Below are 16,754 nucleotides of genomic sequence, written 5' to 3' on the forward strand. Positions count from 1 at the left end.
GTTTGACCTCATCTAGCACTCTGCAAAAAGTTTGACATCCTAGTGTCCTTCAACTCTGACAAATATTTTTTGCACAAGTGATTAGAATAAACTGGCCATTAGACTGAACCACTAGCTTTTGTCACAAGTCTAAATGATCACAATTTTGCATTTTAGACATTTTATTGGTTTTATAAGCACTTTAGTTTTAAAAATTAAAGCACTTCCCAATTTTTATACTCCCATGACCAGCAATTTTGAATGCATGTAGCAAAGAAGTGGCTTCATTTAAGACTCAAATCAGTAGGTCAAACATTTTTATTGAATTAAAGATCATTTCAGTCACCACCAAGTGTTCAACCTGAAACAAGAAAGCGAAGTTTGTTAAATGTTCAAGAGGACTTAAGGAATGACATGCTGTGACCTACCACTTGAGGGCACTTATTGACCAGTTGAGTACTGTGGAGGACCTGGGAAGATCTTCTGCTGGTAAGGACCTTGATCATCTTCCTCAGACTCGTGTTCCTTCAGGTAGTGGACATCCTTGTAGTAGTCTTTGCCCCCCTCATGGCTCTGGCTGAATGTGCTGTATGTGCCAGGAGGATACAGACCATACAGGAGCCTGTAGTCAAAGCCAGGATAAAAGTTACCCCAGTAACCTGGCAAGACAACGCTTGGTATAACCATGTTTGTGGAGCTTTGCTGAGATTCTGTAAGGTCAGCTGGGTAGCCAAATTCCTCAGTCTGCTGTTGATAGTTTCCCAGTTCAGCTTCCTTCACAATATTGGAAGTCTCTCCTGACTGGAGGACAGGTCCAGCTGGTGGCAGAGGAGGCTGTGGGAGGAGCTCACTGGTACTTTGGGCCTGGGCATCGACTGATGCTTCCTCAAAGCTTTGTGGAGGTACAAGCCACTTTGCCTCTTTAGGGGAACGAGAAAATGCAATCAAATCTCAACCCAATTTACTCTGGTAGCTCTCCCCATCTGACCTTTAAAGTTTACCCCTCAGTTCTGTAGTTAATACATTTAGAAGCATTTTAAATAGAAAAAAACAGAAAGTCAGGTTTCACCCAGTTAAGTTTAGATTAATATTTTACAATACATAAGTTCTTACCAGGCATACCAGGTTGTGCCGCTTCAGACTGTTCAGCTTGAATAGAAGACTCAGAGCCAGAAGAGTAAAAATCCTCTGGAGCAGCCTCAGCTCCCTCACTTCTCTCGTGAGAGAGACTGGGCTCTTGGACAAAGAACTGCAGCGGCTGAGACATAATTCTTGCAGTACCGTGGTGCATAGATGCAGCATATTCCGAGGCCACTCTTGGGTTTGAAGCATAGTAAGACGAGTCATGTGCATCAGTGCTGCTCTGGTCAGTGGATTTTGAGCCTAATTTTCAATGATGTAGTCATTTTGAAAGTACAGAGGACAAAACATGTAAAATTTTGATAATTCATACCTTTTAAGGGAAGACCAAATGAACCCACAAAAAGCAAGGCAAAGAAGTAAACACTGAAAGCATTAGAAAACACATTATCACATAATTTAAAACTTTAACTTAGTTAATTGTATCCAGAAAAACCATCCTGTTAATTCATACCTTAAACAAACCTGAACTGCCATTGTGTTTGAAGCTAACTAATACCAAACTTTAGCAGTGAGAGATTATAAATGCTACCAGATCTGCTCCATCCAATCACACATTGACAACCCAATGACACACAGCTGCTCTTGAGTGACCTGAAGAAGAAAAAATACTGAAAGCTGTTTCAAACTGCTGCTTTATTCTTTTTTTTAAAATTTTGAGTGGGGTTTAATTATGTATTTACTTACTTAATTACATCCATTTCTTTCGAAGTTTGTACACAAATGTAAGAAAATTTTGGAGAATCACATTGGTTTTCTAAGTATTTATCGTCAATGAGCCAAAGTTGCTGTGATGAAGCCCAAACTGAGTATGGTAAAGAACATTTCTGGGATTAATAGGATAGGATTTAGGGCAATGTCACTTTAGTTGAATAAACTTTTTTTAAATCCGTCTAGTGCTGTATCAGCATGTTTTTCTTTGATTTGCATTAGTAGCACTTCACTTTGTCAAACCAACACATGCAATTTATTAAACAATATACATTTGATTTTTTTTATTCTGGAAAAAAAGTGTGACAAGGCAAGTGTTTTTAGGATAACTGGTGAAAACTAAGTCCGTGTACTTAGATTTTTGGGTTACATTAACTGGATAGAGTGTTTTCTTTTCTAGGGCAAAACAGAGGAGTAGTAGTTAGCACTCCCAATTCACAGGGAGAAGGTTCAAATCCTGACTGGGTCCGTTCAGTTTTCAGTTTTCATGTTCTTCCTGTGCTTGAACATATTTTCTCCAGCTTCCCCACACAATTTACAACAGGTTTAATTGGTTGGTTAGTGATTTTTTTTCTTAGGTGAGAGTGTGTGTCTGTGTGGCCCTGCAACGGACTGACAAACTCCACCACAGTTTACCCCACAACCACCTTGAAGTAGCTGGGATACCCTCCAATGACCCCCGTGGCACTGCACAGGATTCATCAGGAACATACGGATGTTTCTTTTCTAAATGCTTTGACAGAATGCTTTGGGTTTTTCTCTCGTGTACAAGCAATTTTTAATAATCAAATCTTCATAAACACCAAATCATGAAGATCTTCCGGGAAAAAAAACACATTTACTGCCTTAACTAAACCCATGAATATTTAAATATATGAACTTCCTTACCGCGAAAGGGGGTCTAAGGGCAGGGATGCCAGTATAGCATAGTCAGTTTGTTAGTTGATTTTAGTATTTTCCTATTGAACTCTTTGTATTCGTGATCCTTTTAAGTTCATGTTTTACTTCGAAGCCCATCGAGACGACTGTTGTTGTGATTTTGAGCTATACAAATAAAATTGAATTGAATTGAACTAATGCAAAATGTTTTGAACTGAATAAGAAATGACACATCCTGCTTATTTTTGATCAATGAGTACGATGCTATAAAAGCAGCTCACGCTTTCTATTAAGCTGAAATTTTTTTCGCCCTTTATTGGCATAAATTTCCAAAACATGTTAACCAGTAAACCATGACATCTACCATCTTTTTTCCCCCAGCTATATGTACAATTATGGAAGTGTATAGTATTCCATTTAAAAAAAGAAATTTAGCATGAGACAATTGAACAAAAAACACCTATTTTATTGAATTGCTTCCATACCATTGCAGCAACAGGTAATTCAAAGTTTTCCACACCTACTCTGTGATTAGTATCAAGTAGAACTGTTTGGAAGACATGCAGGATGGTAGATCTCAAGGACCAGGGTTGGACTGGTTGAAAACCAGATGGTCCAATGTTTTGACACAAGTGGGAGGTCATCTGAAGAAATTCAATTTACAAATTCATTTCAGCGCCAAACAGTTTTAACGTGACCACGCTTAAGTATAATTGCAAGTAGTCGAGGACAAGTAGCCTCAGAACTTTTAACTTTAGAGTGTGAATTCTACTGGATCATTCTACGCGGACTGAAGTTAACCTTGTAACCTTGAAGTTACAAGGGTCGTGGATTGGTTCATTGTAACATCCGTGCTCCTGTTCCTGACCGTTTACCTCGCCTTTGCTCCCGCTCCTACACCTGGCTGTGGATCCTGCCTCTGGCTCGTCTCTGCTCTGTACCTGACCGAGTACCTCGCCTTTGCTCCCGCTCCTACACCTGGCTGTGGTTCCTGTCTCAGGCTCGAATCGCGCCCCTGACTGTCCCCCCAACCACGGCTGGATGAAGCTCGTCTGCTGGACTTTATATATGTAGTTGTAGAGTTAGATAAGTTAATTCTTCTCTAAGAGTTCTGGTAAATCGCCTGTCCGTCCTGGGGGAGGATCCCTCCTTCATGTTGACATTCCTGAGGTTTCTTCGTTTTTTAAGGAGTTTTTCCTTACCGCGAAGGGGGGGGTCTAAGGGCAGGGATGTCCAGTTTAGTTTAGTCAGTTTGTTAGTTCATTTTAGTATTTTCCTGTTTAACTCTTTGTATTCATGATCCTTTTGAGTTCATGTTCACTTCAAAGCCCATCGAGACGACTGTTGTAATTTTGGGCTATACAAATAAAATTGTATTGAATTGAACATTATAGGTCCATTTATTTTACTTTGCTAAAACTACAGCATTGAAAACATCTGTAAGGACTGTAGGGGGTTGAAAAATGGGGGGAATAAATAAAATGAATAAGGATATTAAACGGCTAGGGGAATGGTGTGGGTGATAGCACACACGCCATCAAAGAGGACTCGGGTTTTTGGCCACAATGACAATTTATTTCCAGCAATAAAAATATGGATGGCCACTGATTTGCAGATAAAAACTATAAGAAATAACAGTTCTAAAAAGTCCTAGGAAGGATAAAACACCACAAAATGCTAAAAACAGGATAAAAACTAATAAAGAGAAATACTAAAAGTCCGGGGGACAGCTGACAAAAAAAAAAGCAACTTGGGGAGGCCACAGATCGGGGATCAAGGGGATGTCCTCCTCCCGCCAGACTTGGCCCGTGATGTCCACTTCCTCGACGATCAGGGAAGTCTTCCGGTCACACGCACCAGGACCTGAAGGCAAACATCTGCCAGCACCAGAAGTGACCACGGCCTGCCTTAGGCCATCCCGAGGAGTGTGGCTACGCTGTCCCAATACGTAGGGGAGGCAGAGTTCGTACATCTGTGCGTATTCCGCGTCACACTCCTCCCAGTGTCGTGTCACTTCTGGCTAGCCCTCCTGCGTGGAAACAAGCGGCAGCACCAAAGGCACTCCAACATGCAGGCTGTACCACCTTCTTGTACGAGTCAACCAGCCTGCAACATTAGTCTACTCACACCATAGAACTGGCGGTCCCAGTGGCCTAATTGCTCTCAGTGCGTGCGCCCTCCTCACGTCGGCTCATCTGACGAGTGGTCTGGCGGTCCAAATGCATCCCCCCGTCCATACAGGCCCAGTGGTTCCCGGAGTGTGCACCATGCTCCCAGGTCCAAGCGCCCTTGGGGCGTGCACCTTCCTGGCCGGGTAGGAACCTTTTCCCCAGAGTCTGAAACTTCCTTGAGCGAGCACCTCTGTTCTGCTCCTACATTGTCTTAATCAAGAGCAGGTTCATCCAATAAAGGGGCATGTCCACATGCAGCATTCAAAAGGGTTTTTGAGACACGAACATGCAAAAACCGGGCGGCCGTGGTGCAGCGGTAGGGCGGTCGACTCATGATCGTAAGATTGCAGGTTCGATTCCCGCCTTGCACACCCATGTGCCGGAGTGTCCTTGGGCAAGACACTGAACCCCACCTTGCCTCTGGTGGGAGGTTGGCGCCAGTGTTTGGCAGCGGAGCCGCCATCAGTGTGTGAATGTGTGTGTGAATGTGTGTGTGCATGGGTGAATGGGACTGTGACTGTAAAGCGCTTTGGACCTTCGTAAGAAGGTAGAAAGCGCTATACAAGTATACGCCATTTACCAAAAACCACCCAATCATGCAGTTAGTCTGTCCCACCTGCTCACTTAATTCATTTCTTTAAACCAATTCTGAGAGAACAGATCACTTGTGCACATTTGAAGTTCAGCATCTAAAACCTCATGTCAAATGCAAGTTATTATGTAATCTGTACCACCCCATGTTAAGTTTCTGATTTGATAACATTTACGAAGTTTAAGTTAATCTTGAGATTAAAAGTTGCTGACCTATTTAAAATACCTTTAGCATATTTAAAGTTTACCTCAAAGATTCTGTGCAACTCTTGGCAGTAACAGGTCAGAGGTCAGTTGTCTGCAATGCCATCACCTTTGACATTTTACGCTTATCCATGCAATGGACTTTAATTATATGGGGGGGGGGGGGGGGGGGTTGATTGCAACAGCCTCAACTCCTTCCACAGATTCTGTTTACATCAAGAGACCCACAAGATCACTGAAGGAAATTTAGTGTTTGGACACCACGGAAGCCAATTCCTCATTTCTTGCTGTAGTGCAGCAAGAAATGAGCCCTTTCCCTTGTTTAACCCTTAAGCCATCTTAGATGACCCCACCCTTACTTTGACGCGTTATTCCTACCATGACATTGGTGGAAAGATTTCATGTAAGCCATGGACGCCAGTGAAGATCAAAAATCATTGAAGAAAAAAGGTTCAGAGCACTGTCTAGTGGGTCTAGATGACCCAACAATGAAGTGCCAAGGATAGCACAAGGGTTAAGAATGCACCGTCACTCCAGTTCATACATGTTCAAATACGACTGAACTTTATTCTTTGCCACAAGCTTTAGGAGGTGCAATCTAACGTCCAACCTAGAAGAAAAGAACCATATTAAACCCTTTACAAGTGCACTGTGAAATCATTAATACATACCCTTGAGGTCACTTGTTGACCAGTTGAGTACTGTGGAGGACCTGGGAAGATCTTCTGCTGGTATGGACCTTGATAATCGTCCTCCTCAGACTCGTGTTCCTTCAGGTAGTGGACATCCTTGTAGTAGTCTTTGCCCCTCTCGTGGCTCTGGCTGAATGTGCTGTATGTGCCAGGAGGATACAGACCATACAGGAGCCTGTAGTCAAAGCCAGGATAAAAGTTACCCCAGTAACCTGGCAAGACAACGCTTGGTACAGGCAGCCTTGTGAAGCCTGGCTCAGATGCTGAAGGTTGGGCCGGGTAGCCAAATTCCTCCGTCTGTTGTTGATAGTTTCCCAGTTCAGCTTCCTTCACAATATTGGAAGTCTCTCCTGACTGGAGGACAGGTCCAGCTGGTGGCAGAGGAGGTTGTGGGAGGAGCTCACTGGTACTTTGGGCCTGGGCATTTGCAGACGCTTCCTCAAAGCTTTGTGGAGCAACAAGCCAACTTGATTCTGTTGAGAAATTTTTTTTTTTTAAAAAGCAAAAAGGTACAAGTATTGCGGAGAAATCCTTGCACCCATAAAGTTAATTCAGCAAGTCAAGACAATGCGTTGCTTCTTGATACCTGGTAGTCCACCTTGGGGTGAACCAGCCTGAGGTGAACCACCAGCATTTTCTACTGGAACAGAATAATAAACAGAGCCAGAAGAAGACAGATCTTGAGGTGCAGTAGAACTCAGGCCACTGAATCCTGGGGTGGCCTGGACTACTCCCTGGGAGAGACTGGGCCCCATCACAAACTGCATTGGCTGAGACATCAGTCTTGAAGTGCTATATTGCACAGGTGCAGAGTATTCTGAAGCTGCCGTTTGATGAGGATAGTTGGGTGCAGCATTTGAGCCACTGCTGTGCTGTACTGGAGACTTTGAGCCTGGTACAGACAGATTTGTTGATGTAAAACATAATCCTAGCTTCTTTTTAAAGAGAAGTAACATACATTACCTTTAATGGAAGACTCAAAAGAATCGACAACTAGCAAGGCAAGGAGGACACCCCTAAAAATTACACATTCACGCAATTAATAAATAATTACAAATAGTTTAATTAAATTTACAAGTGGCTTGCCACTATACCTCAGGAAGGCCTGACACACCATCTTAATGAAGCTGAGCTGCAACAAAGCAAGAGATAGTGAAGAGATATAAATGTTTCCAGGGAACCTTCTTGTCCAATCACAGCTTAATTTGCATATAGCTTCCAGCTGCTGTGGATAGACTTTAAATTTAGTCTCCTTTGCCGTTTCACAAACAACTATTTTTTTAATCACTCTTTTTCGTGGTATTTCTTGAGGTTTCCCTCCTCAATCTGTTCAGTTTGTTTGATTTCTAAATTCCAATGGAGGTCTCTCTTTAGTTAAAGTGAGACTTCTGATGTTCACAAATATTCTATGCCTTGGTTTTATATGAATTAAAAAGCCACTTTTGGAGACTCCAGATCATCAGATCCAAAGAGTTTCCCACATCTGCTGATCTCTACTTTCTTCAGTAACAGAGATTCTTCTTTTTTAAACAATATTGAAACCTAAAGCAAAACAACAACAAAAAAAGACATTTTACCGCGGTAGATTTTTTCTATCTCACAGAAAAACCAAACCCCATCCAAAACATTTGGTTTAATTTTAATGCAAATATAACTTTCTGACAGCTTTTGTGGTCAGAGGAAAAATAAAATTCAACTGAACATCCTCTAAATAAATTTATTTGTATCATTTTCTAGCATTTGTGATGCTATTTGTGGGTTTTTGGTTAGGGGCATGTAATTGGGACCCGTTTTATCATTTGTACACAAATAAAGGCGTATTTGAAACTAAATAACATTTTCTTCATGTTAATCTTTGTGAGATGTTTAATGAAATGCTCAAAATTATAATCTCTTTGATGTTTCAGTAAAGTCATTTTGAAATTTGCAACAGAACAAAAACAAATATGTAAAGAGAAAGATTAATCTTCCCCAAATATATTCAAAGTTCCCTTAGGAATGTATTTCAGAGTACTACAAACATACTTGATCTATACTGAAACTGAGGCTGAAGTTTACTTTTTTATTCTATCTATACATTGAAAAATCTAATTCAGTCTGAAGCGTACTTGTTTGCTTTATGAAGCAATCATGTCTATGAAGACTCTCATTCATCCAGGTTGGTTCCATTGTAGTAGGTTTAGGGGATGTCATCTGGACTTGGTTTTGAAGTTGGAAGACGTTTCACCTCTTATCCAAGAGGCTTTGTCAATTCTGAAATAGCTGGTCTTCTTCCACTTTCGGCTTCTCCCATCAGGGGTCGCCACAGTGAAGAAGTCGCATGGTAAACTTGGCAATGTTTTATGCCGGATGCCCTTCCTGACGCAACCTTCTTAAACTGGGCTTGGAACCGGCACAGAGGTAGAGAAGGGAACAGGGAGCAGCCTGGAGTTGAACCCTGGTTTCACGGACGGAAGGCGCCGCAAACCAGCACGAGCTAGACCAGCTCCCCTTTCTGAAATAGCTGGTCTAAGAGCTGGTATATATTCGCTCATGGGGGAGGAGTCAGACCTGAAACTGGAGGTGTTGTCCACTTAGCCTACGTGGTTTCGGGTCGTTAATAGTCCTTTGTCCTCAGCTGGGGGTTGGGGAGTCAGTGACTCCATCTCCAAATGGTCGTCTCTTTCAGCGGTTAACGACTCAGGTGGAACTGGTTTAGTTTGTTTAGGTTTCAAAACACTGCAGTAGATGGATGGAAGAATAAACCTGAGACCACCATTCTTATTAAGAGAAGGTTTATCCTTCTTGACAAAGATGGCCTCTTTCACTCCTCGCTCAAACCATCCTTTCTCTCTGGCTACTATCGGACTTCACTGTCCTCGAAAGAGTGGTTAGTGGCCTTCAGGTGGAGATGAACTGCAGACTCAGGTCCACTTGGGTTGGCTCTGCGATGTTGGTAAAGCCGCTTGTGTAGCGGTTGTTTGGTTTCTCCTATATACTGTTCATTGCAGTTCAGTTTAAGAAGCAAATACATTTTGGCTGGTGGCATTTAATATTCTAAGTGCATCACCGCCACCTAGTGGGCTGCCGTGTTAGTCAGAATTTAAGATCCAAACATAAACAGCCAGAGATAGAATCAAATTCTCTTTACCTCAAAAACTCTATGACTACAATCCTCTGCACTTAGAATCTTCCCCAGTTTGTCCTTCAGATGATGTGTTTAGTTTTTTTGTTGACATATCATAGGTCTGAATGTTTCCCAAGCCACATTCACAAAGACCTGAAAAGTGTTTCCTCCTCAAGAACATGCTGTTAAGACCTGTATGTATGATGAATCATCTAGAAATATCTGTTTCTTCTCATGACATAAACGTTTTCTGGCTGTTCTGGAATTCCATGGCGCAGTGCAGTGGTAGGGCGGTCGACCTCTGATTGGAAGCTTGCAGGTTCAATTCTTGGCCGCCCATGTGTCAAAGTGTCCTTGGGCAAGACACTGAACCCTACCTTGCCTCTGGTGGAAGGTTGGTGCCAGTGTTCGGCAGTGGAGCTGCCACCAGTGTATGAATGTGTGTGTGAATGGGTGAATGGGTCTGTGACTGTAAACCGCTTTAGTCCTTTAAGGAAGGTAGAAAGCACTATGTAAGTATACACTATTTACCATTCAAAGATGGAAATCTTTCCTTTTCCTTCTCTTATTCACTTTGCCTTTCCCCTAATTCTCCCTTTCTTATTATTGACTTAATTTCAGTTATATTATATGGAATGGCAATGATTAAGAACTGTTTTAATGACTCTTTTGTATTGTAATCTGCCATTTCTGTGCCCTTCACAAATCTATGAGCTGACAGCCAAAGAAATCTGACTGCAGGTATGGGCTGAGACAACTTGAACAAAGTTTATGAATTCCAAACAAAATCTTAGACCTGCTGTGTGTTGTCGTTGTTTAAAAGAAACACTTAGTCATACGTTAGCTATTTCAGCTGTCCATTCCTTTCTGTCCATTGTAAAACCTTTAATAATGCAAACATCAGAGCTGGAAATGCCCATCTGATGTATTCACCTGGACACATTTGGTTCAAATCCCGGCTGGGACTTTTCTCTGTGGAGTTTCCATGCTCTCCCTATGTATGCATGCATGGGTTTTCTCCGGTAAGCTTCGGCTTCCACACTCTATAAACAGGCTTTGTAGGTTAATAGGTGTCTTTAAATTGTTCCTAGGTGTGATTGTGTGGTTGTGCAATAGACTGGCAATCTGTCCAGGGTGTGTTTTATCCACAGAAAGACTAAAACCTCTTTCAGACAATCGGTTTTCATCAGCTCCATTTGTTTAAGTTAAATAGAATTGATCCACTTGCTTTTGACCAGTTTTTGTGTCAATCACCAGCAGCTGTGAATCCTGGGCTTGTTAAACTGTGATTGGATGGGGCTGGCCTCTGCAACTTTTATAATTCCTCACGGTTACTTGGTTTCTTTTACAACTTGTTTTGACTGTGATGAATTCACAGGTTTCTTTGGGGTATGTGGGTCATATCATGATTCATTGAGTTTTTATTTTTACTTGAGGAATTTGATCTGATTTGATCTGGTTAATTTTCAGGCTTCTCCTGTTTCCCTTGCTGTTTGTGGATTAATGTGGTCTTCCTGCCAAAGGTACTGTAGGGTTTTGTAGCTTCACAAAGCTGAAGTTGAAAACTCCGTGTCTTTATTTTTTTCTCTCCATCTGTGTAGGCTCTCAAGCCACCAGTTATGGTGGCAGCAGCAGCACACATGGAACAAACTACGTTCCTTATAGGAGAGCATCTCCTGTGCAGTACAGTACTCCAGATATGATTTCTCAGCCAATGCACTTCTATATGCAAGAACCCACCCTCTCTCAAGAGGTGGTTCAAACCGCTCCAGCCCCTGTTGGGATGAGTCTTGTTACCCCTGGAGAGCTCTACTCTGGCAGCTCTAGCTCTTCTCCTGTTCAGGAAGGCTATTTGCTTGGTTCTACACAACCTGGAGCAGCTCAGCCAGCCTTGCCAGGTAAGTGGCCTTGTGATGGAGTGTCTGCCCGGTGATTGGAAGGTCGTGAGTGCAAATCCAGACAGAGTCACATCAAAGACTCTAAAAATGGGACCCTATGTCTCCCTGCTTGACACTCGGCAGTAAGGGGTTTGATTGGGGGGTTTAAACCACCAAGTGGTTCCTTGGTGTGGCTGTGTCTGCAGCTCACTGCTCCCCCAGGGGATGGGTCAAATGTGGAGAGCAAATTTTACACACCTATGTATGTGACAGAGAATGGCACTTTAAGTCCAAGGTAGCATTTGATAAATTTCCTCCTTTAAGAACACTAAAACTTCTTTTTGAAATAATTCAGTTGGAAGATTTGTTTAATTTTAACCAAAAGTACCTAGTCTTTTGTGCAGATTCTAAGTTTATTTTCCTCAACAGAATCAAGTTGGCTTGTTGCTCCACAAAGCGTCTGCAAATGCCCGGGCCCAAAGTACCAGTGAGCTCCTCCCACAGCCTCCTCTGCCACCAGCTGGACCTGTCCTCCAGTCAGGAGAGACTTCCAATATTGTGAAGGAAGCTGAACTGGGAAACTATCAACAACAGACGGAGGAATTTGGCTACCCGGCCCAACCTTCAGCATCTGAGCCAGGCTTCACAAGGCTGCCTGTACCAAGCGTTGTCCTGCCAGGTTACTGGGGTAACTTTTATCCTGTCTTTGACTACAGGCTCCTGTATGGTCTGTATCCTCCTGGCACATGCAGCACATTCAGCCAGAGCCATGAGGGGGGCAAAGACTACTACAAGGATGTCCACTACCTGAAGGAACACGAGTCTGAGGAGGACGATTATCAAGGTCCTTACCAGCAGAAGATCTTCCCAGGTCCTCCACAGTACTCAACTGGTCAACAAGTGACCTCAAGGGTTTGATTAACTGCAAGGTGATTCAGATCTTGCATGCCTGCACGATCTAAATTTTCCTCTTCAGCTTGGACAATAAAGGAAGTTGAGACAATTCCTTTTCTGTGAAATAAAACTGGTTTTGTTTAATGAAGTTGAACTGTAGTCAAGCAACCATGTGTTTGTATACACCCATGGTCTTGACAGCAGATGCAGCTGTCAGGCTAGTAGCACAGGGCCTGTGTCATGATCTCTATTTTTGGATCGTGTGTTCTTCAAAAGGTCAGATAAAGAAGCAAAGGAATCCTCACAAAGCAGGGAGGTGGGGGTGTTGGGGGACATGAGTTGAAAGGCGGGTATCCACGAGCCAAGGCATACATCCTACACACTGGTACCGGCTGGAGGGACGTGAGGGTGAGGAGTAAAATCCTGATAGTGAGACGTCAACTTTCAGGACTTCCTGTCTTTAAAAAATCTTTCAACGAAATAATCTAGTGGTGGCAACTGAGCAGTTTAATCTTCCTCTGGTCGACAAGATGAATGGAGAAATGCCTGTCAAGGAGGAAGAGGATGGCACAAACAACATCCAGGTTTGTAGTTTTGCTCTGTTAACACGACTTTCAGATATGTTCTACTCAGAGCTGCTGACTCTAAAATCCAAACCACGAAGAGGCAACTGCATTATTTGGGGCCACAGCAGGTGGTGAGTTTGGACACCAGGATGGAAGAAGCCGTTTGAGCTGCCTTTGCTGCACCTGTTCTTAATACTACCTGAATGACAGCTTTCACAAAGTGATGCACACGTCCCTCCATGGAGACTGTTGCTGTTTCAGACTTTGACCTGCATGCAAAAAGAAGCAAAAATGTTTCAGTTGAAGATGAAAAATGAATTTTGTAAGCTTTAAATTAGAACCTCTCATATTAAAATCTTGAATTTATTCTGCTGACACCATTTATTTAGATTTTTATTGTTCATATTTGTATGTCTTCGGTTTCTGCTCATGGTTCTGACTTAAAATATGAATATTAACAAAGCCACAGAAAGGTATTGACTCTGACATTGCACAACACAGTAAACATTTACAGTGCACTTTGTTTAAACAGGCAAAGAATTAATCTAATTAAATCCAATAATTTTTGCCCTGATGCGATTTAATTTTGTGGGGTTGTCTTAAATCTGCAATAGAACACAGTTCCACATTATTGATTTATTTTATTTTGGTGTCAATTCAAGTTGGCAGAAACAAGAGAATATGAAACTTAAGATAAATTACTTTACCAAAAACAAAAATAGTTTCTAATCTGCTTGACAAACCACGTTTTCCCAATTCTAAAATGTTTCTTTTATCTAGATTAATGGAAATTCACATTAAATATGTGAACTTTGTCCACAAAAAACATGATTAGGATGCTAAAAAGACATGAAGCAAAAATAATATAAAGATAAGAAATGCAAATTTGTTTTTTCTGTTGTCCAGGCAGATGAGTCCAGTGTGACAGAAGTTAAAGGCCTGGGAGAGACAGCAGAAGGTCAGGAGGTGACAGCTGTTGTGGAGAGAACTGAGGAAGATAAAGTGGAGGAGGAGGCTGTTGTACAAAAGATTAATGGGGAAGAACCAAATAACTCAGAGACGGTCCCACAGCAGACTGAAGGAGACACTGAACAAGACCACGATAAGGCACTGACAATTGTTGATGGGGCAGAACCCAAAATGGAACAAGCAGATAAAGATGTGAGAAAAGAGAAGGGGCAGGGAGATGTGAAAGAAAGGCAGGTAGAGGAGGTCCAGGACCAGGTCAACAGGAAAGGAGAGGATGAAGGGGGTAAGTGTGAGATTAAAGCAAAAAACGAAGAGGCAAAAGACAAAAAAGAGGACGTGAAAGATGTTAAAAAAGCAGATAAGTCAGACAAAGGGAAGGGGAGGGAAGAAGAAAAACAAGGAAAACCAAAAAGAAAGACAGTTCCTAGCTCTCGACCCAGGTCCTCTGCACGCTCCATCAGAGCATCTGCAAAAAATGACATTATAGCCAAGTTCCAACAAGGCGCACCAGAGTGAGTTCCTGTACTATAACCAGTACTTTAGAAGTATAAGTCAAACAAAAATCCTTTAACAAACTTGTTCCATGTGAAACTTGCAGGACACCGATACCTCGCAACTTCAGGATTCAGAAGTCCTCCGGTGCTGCAGCAACAGGAGCCTCTATAAAACAGAAGATACTTCAGTGGTGTCGCAGCAAAACACGCAACTACAAGGCAAGTGCAGCCCTGTGTGTTTACATTATTTTCCTGGTTTGAAAATTCCACAGGTATGTTTGCGAGGATCTCGTTAATGCAAAAAGTGTGATGCACAGTTATTTAGCTGACTCCTGTCTTTTTCTTTTTGTAGGATGTCAACATAGAAAACTTCTCATCGTCCTGGTGTGATGGGCTGGCGTTCTGTGCTCTGATCCACCGTTTCTTTCCAGACGCTTTTGACTACAACTCCCTAACTCCACAGGAAAGGGAGAAAAACTTCACTTTGGCTTTTCAGACAGCAGAGTGTGTAGTTCTTAAACCTTAGATCAACTTTCAAAGCTTTATTGCTAATTGCTTTGTTATAATAACATTTTACACATCCGTCACACGATAGGAGATTTAACTAATTCAGATTCAAATGTGGTTCACTAATCAAAAAAAAAAAAAAAGAGTTAAGTGATAAAAGTGGGAAAACACTTGAGATACAAAATGTTCAAAAGACAGCATTTAGATTTTGTAACATCAAGGCAGTGCAGAAGTCTGATAAATAGGGTTTTTTATAGTGACTTTTATCACAACAGCATTTTAAATGAGGCTGCAATGTATTGTTACCACATTTACCGTTTAACGCCTACTGTTCACAACCTCCTCTCCATGTTTTGTAGGTCTCTGGCTGACTGCTGCCCTCTTCTGGAAGTAGCTGACATGATCATGATGGGCAAAAGCCCAGACCCCATGTGTGTCTTCACATACGTCCAGTCCCTCTGTCACAGCCTCTCCAAAATAGAGCAAGAAAGGAGGAGCAAAGAGAAAGAAAAAGTTGGAGATGTGGACGAGGAGGCAGCCAACGAAGAAGATGGAGCTGCAGACACATCGGCCGATAAAAGTGAGCCTGTTGACGGTCACAAAGAAACACAAGGAGAACCCGTACAGGCTGAGGAAGGTGGAGAAGAGAAGGGTGCATGCAAACAGCTGTGAGGGGAAAGAAAATGGAAAAGTTGGGGAAGAGTCCCTGACTGAAACTGACGGAAAACAAAACGACTGAAAAGACAAAAAGAAAGGCAAACACTTGGAGTGTCAGCTCAAAAACATGGAGATGTTCCTTTGTGTTGTAATTCTTTTCACTGCTGTGCTGTGCATTGCTACGTTACACAAAAAAAAATGTTCATAACCTAGATTGATGGGTGCTCATGAAAAATAATAACATGCTTCATTAAAATGTCTAACAAAAATTAATGTTTAAATATTGTCATGCAGTAGACTGTCTTAAAAAGCTGTATAATTTGTTCAATCTCCTAAATCTCATTGTATTACATAGGTACAAAAAAGACAAATAAAAGTTCCATCAAATGAAAAACACGTCATTTGTAACAAAACAAAATGTATTCTATTGCTTTATTGTATAGGAAAAGGTAATTTTTAGGGTGGTATAATTAAACAAAATTATCTGGAATTGGTTGTTATTGAGGAAGAATAAACCATTTTGAACATTTTTAGTTGGCAAAACATTAAAAGAGCTTGTGCAATTTTGAATATCGTTTATCTGGGTAGTTTTATTTTGTTCAATATATTTTAGCCAAAATATATTTTTTTAATTTTTGTTACTGACAAATATATTTAATGTCTTGGTTTTTGTTTTTTGGAGGGGGGGCGGTATTTACTTTTCTACAAAACTCTAATAGGAAACAATGCTCTTATTAAATAGTAAAAAAAATATAAAGAAGACTCGTGCGGCTCCGGAGCCCCTCCATTGTGGCTCTGTGGCTTTGGAAAAAGGCTAACAATTTGAATAAAGAATGGGATTGTGGTTCACTTGTGTTAGTTAATTTTTGTCATTTATGTTTTGATTTTTTAAATTTCAGATCACTGAGCAAAATGATGGTAAATGGTTTGATTTGCTATCAGAGTAAATTATAATTAGAATCATCCTAAAACACATTCTGATTTTCTGTTGCACAACAGTGTCTTTAGTGCAGGGGTCTGCAACCCCCAAAACACTGGCAGATTTTTGAGCACTGTGTACAATAGAAAATCGATTGGCGATTAGTAAACACAACCAGATTTTATACGTAATCCGCATCGGATTATGAAGTGAATTATGTGATTTTGAAAAAAAAATTTTTAAGTACTTAAAGTGCACTTAATGGTTTGAACAATACGGTAAAAGTTGCTTAATTAACTCTGATTAAATATTGTTTAGTAAGATTAATGAATTTCTGGCTCACCCCAAATAAAATAAACTGTTTTCTTTCTTTTCTTTTAATCACTCCTGACATCATA

The 16,754-nt window shown here is 41.4% G+C and overlaps 3 protein-coding genes across 3 annotated transcripts; 1 reads left to right on the forward strand and 2 right to left on the reverse strand.

Annotated features, from left to right (window-relative positions):
* Nucleotides 1–279: 279 nt before the first annotated feature.
* On the reverse strand, nucleotides 280–1,630 carry LOC101158864. The gene is made up of 5 exons (XM_004073242.4): nucleotides 1,574–1,630; nucleotides 1,433–1,485; nucleotides 1,093–1,362; nucleotides 408–899; nucleotides 280–340 (listed from the first exon to the last, which is right to left on the reverse strand). The coding sequence occupies exons 1-4, from the start codon at nucleotides 1,594–1,596 to the stop codon at nucleotides 421–423; spliced, it is 825 nt and encodes a 274-aa protein (XP_004073290.1). The 5' UTR covers nucleotides 1,597–1,630; the 3' UTR covers nucleotides 280–340; nucleotides 408–420.
* A 4,586-nt stretch (nucleotides 1,631–6,216) lies between these two features.
* LOC101159113 lies at nucleotides 6,217–7,518 on the reverse strand. The gene is made up of 5 exons (XM_004073243.4): nucleotides 7,462–7,518; nucleotides 7,331–7,383; nucleotides 6,954–7,259; nucleotides 6,347–6,840; nucleotides 6,217–6,285 (listed from the first exon to the last, which is right to left on the reverse strand). Exons 1-5 carry the CDS (start codon nucleotides 7,482–7,484, stop codon nucleotides 6,274–6,276), a joined length of 888 nt encoding a protein of 295 aa, XP_004073291.1. The 5' UTR covers nucleotides 7,485–7,518; the 3' UTR covers nucleotides 6,217–6,273.
* Nucleotides 7,519–12,595: 5,077 nt separating this feature from the next.
* On the forward strand, nucleotides 12,596–16,004 carry smtnl1 (smoothelin like 1). The gene is made up of 5 exons (XM_020706537.2): nucleotides 12,596–12,828; nucleotides 13,717–14,291; nucleotides 14,378–14,492; nucleotides 14,626–14,777; nucleotides 15,140–16,004. Exons 1-5 carry the CDS (start codon nucleotides 12,775–12,777, stop codon nucleotides 15,450–15,452), a joined length of 1,209 nt encoding a protein of 402 aa, XP_020562196.1. The 5' UTR covers nucleotides 12,596–12,774; the 3' UTR covers nucleotides 15,453–16,004.
* Nucleotides 16,005–16,754: the final 750 nt, after the last annotated feature.

This window comes from Oryzias latipes, chromosome 10, assembly GCF_002234675.1.
Source record: "Oryzias latipes chromosome 10, ASM223467v1".
In the NCBI taxonomy this organism is placed as follows: domain Eukaryota; kingdom Metazoa; phylum Chordata; class Actinopteri; order Beloniformes; family Adrianichthyidae; genus Oryzias; species Oryzias latipes.

What these genes read in the sequence shown, in the direction of transcription:
- smtnl1 (XM_020706537.2), top strand. Translation starts at nt 12,775, where the DNA reads ATGAATGGAGAAATGCCTGTCAAGGAGGAAGAGGATGGCACAAACAAC. An exon ending in TTCCAACAAGGCGCACCAGA is followed by an intron (nt 14,292 to 14,377) that starts GTGAGTTCCTGT and finishes TGAAACTTGCAG; the next exon opens with GACACCGATACCTCGCAACT. An exon ending in GCAAAACACGCAACTACAAG is followed by an intron (nt 14,493 to 14,625) that starts GCAAGTGCAGCC and finishes TTCTTTTTGTAG; the next exon opens with GATGTCAACATAGAAAACTT.
- LOC101158864 (XM_004073242.4), bottom strand. Translation starts at nt 1,596, where the DNA reads ATGGCAGTTCAGGTTTGTTTAAG. An exon ending in GCAGTTCAGGTTTGTTTAAG is followed by an intron (nt 1,486 to 1,573) that starts GTATGAATTAAC and finishes TAATGCTTTCAG; the next exon opens with TGTTTACTTCTTTGCCTTGC. An exon ending in GGCACAACCTGGTATGCCTG is followed by an intron (nt 900 to 1,092) that starts GTAAGAACTTAT and finishes GTTCCCCTAAAG; the next exon opens with AGGCAAAGTGGCTTGTACCT.
- LOC101159113 (XM_004073243.4), bottom strand. Translation starts at nt 7,484, where the DNA reads ATGGTGTGTCAGGCCTTCCTGAG. An exon ending in GTGTGTCAGGCCTTCCTGAG is followed by an intron (nt 7,384 to 7,461) that starts GTATAGTGGCAA and finishes TGTAATTTTTAG; the next exon opens with GGGTGTCCTCCTTGCCTTGC. An exon ending in TTTTGAGTCTTCCATTAAAG is followed by an intron (nt 7,260 to 7,330) that starts GTAATGTATGTT and finishes TGTCTGTACCAG; the next exon opens with GCTCAAAGTCTCCAGTACAG.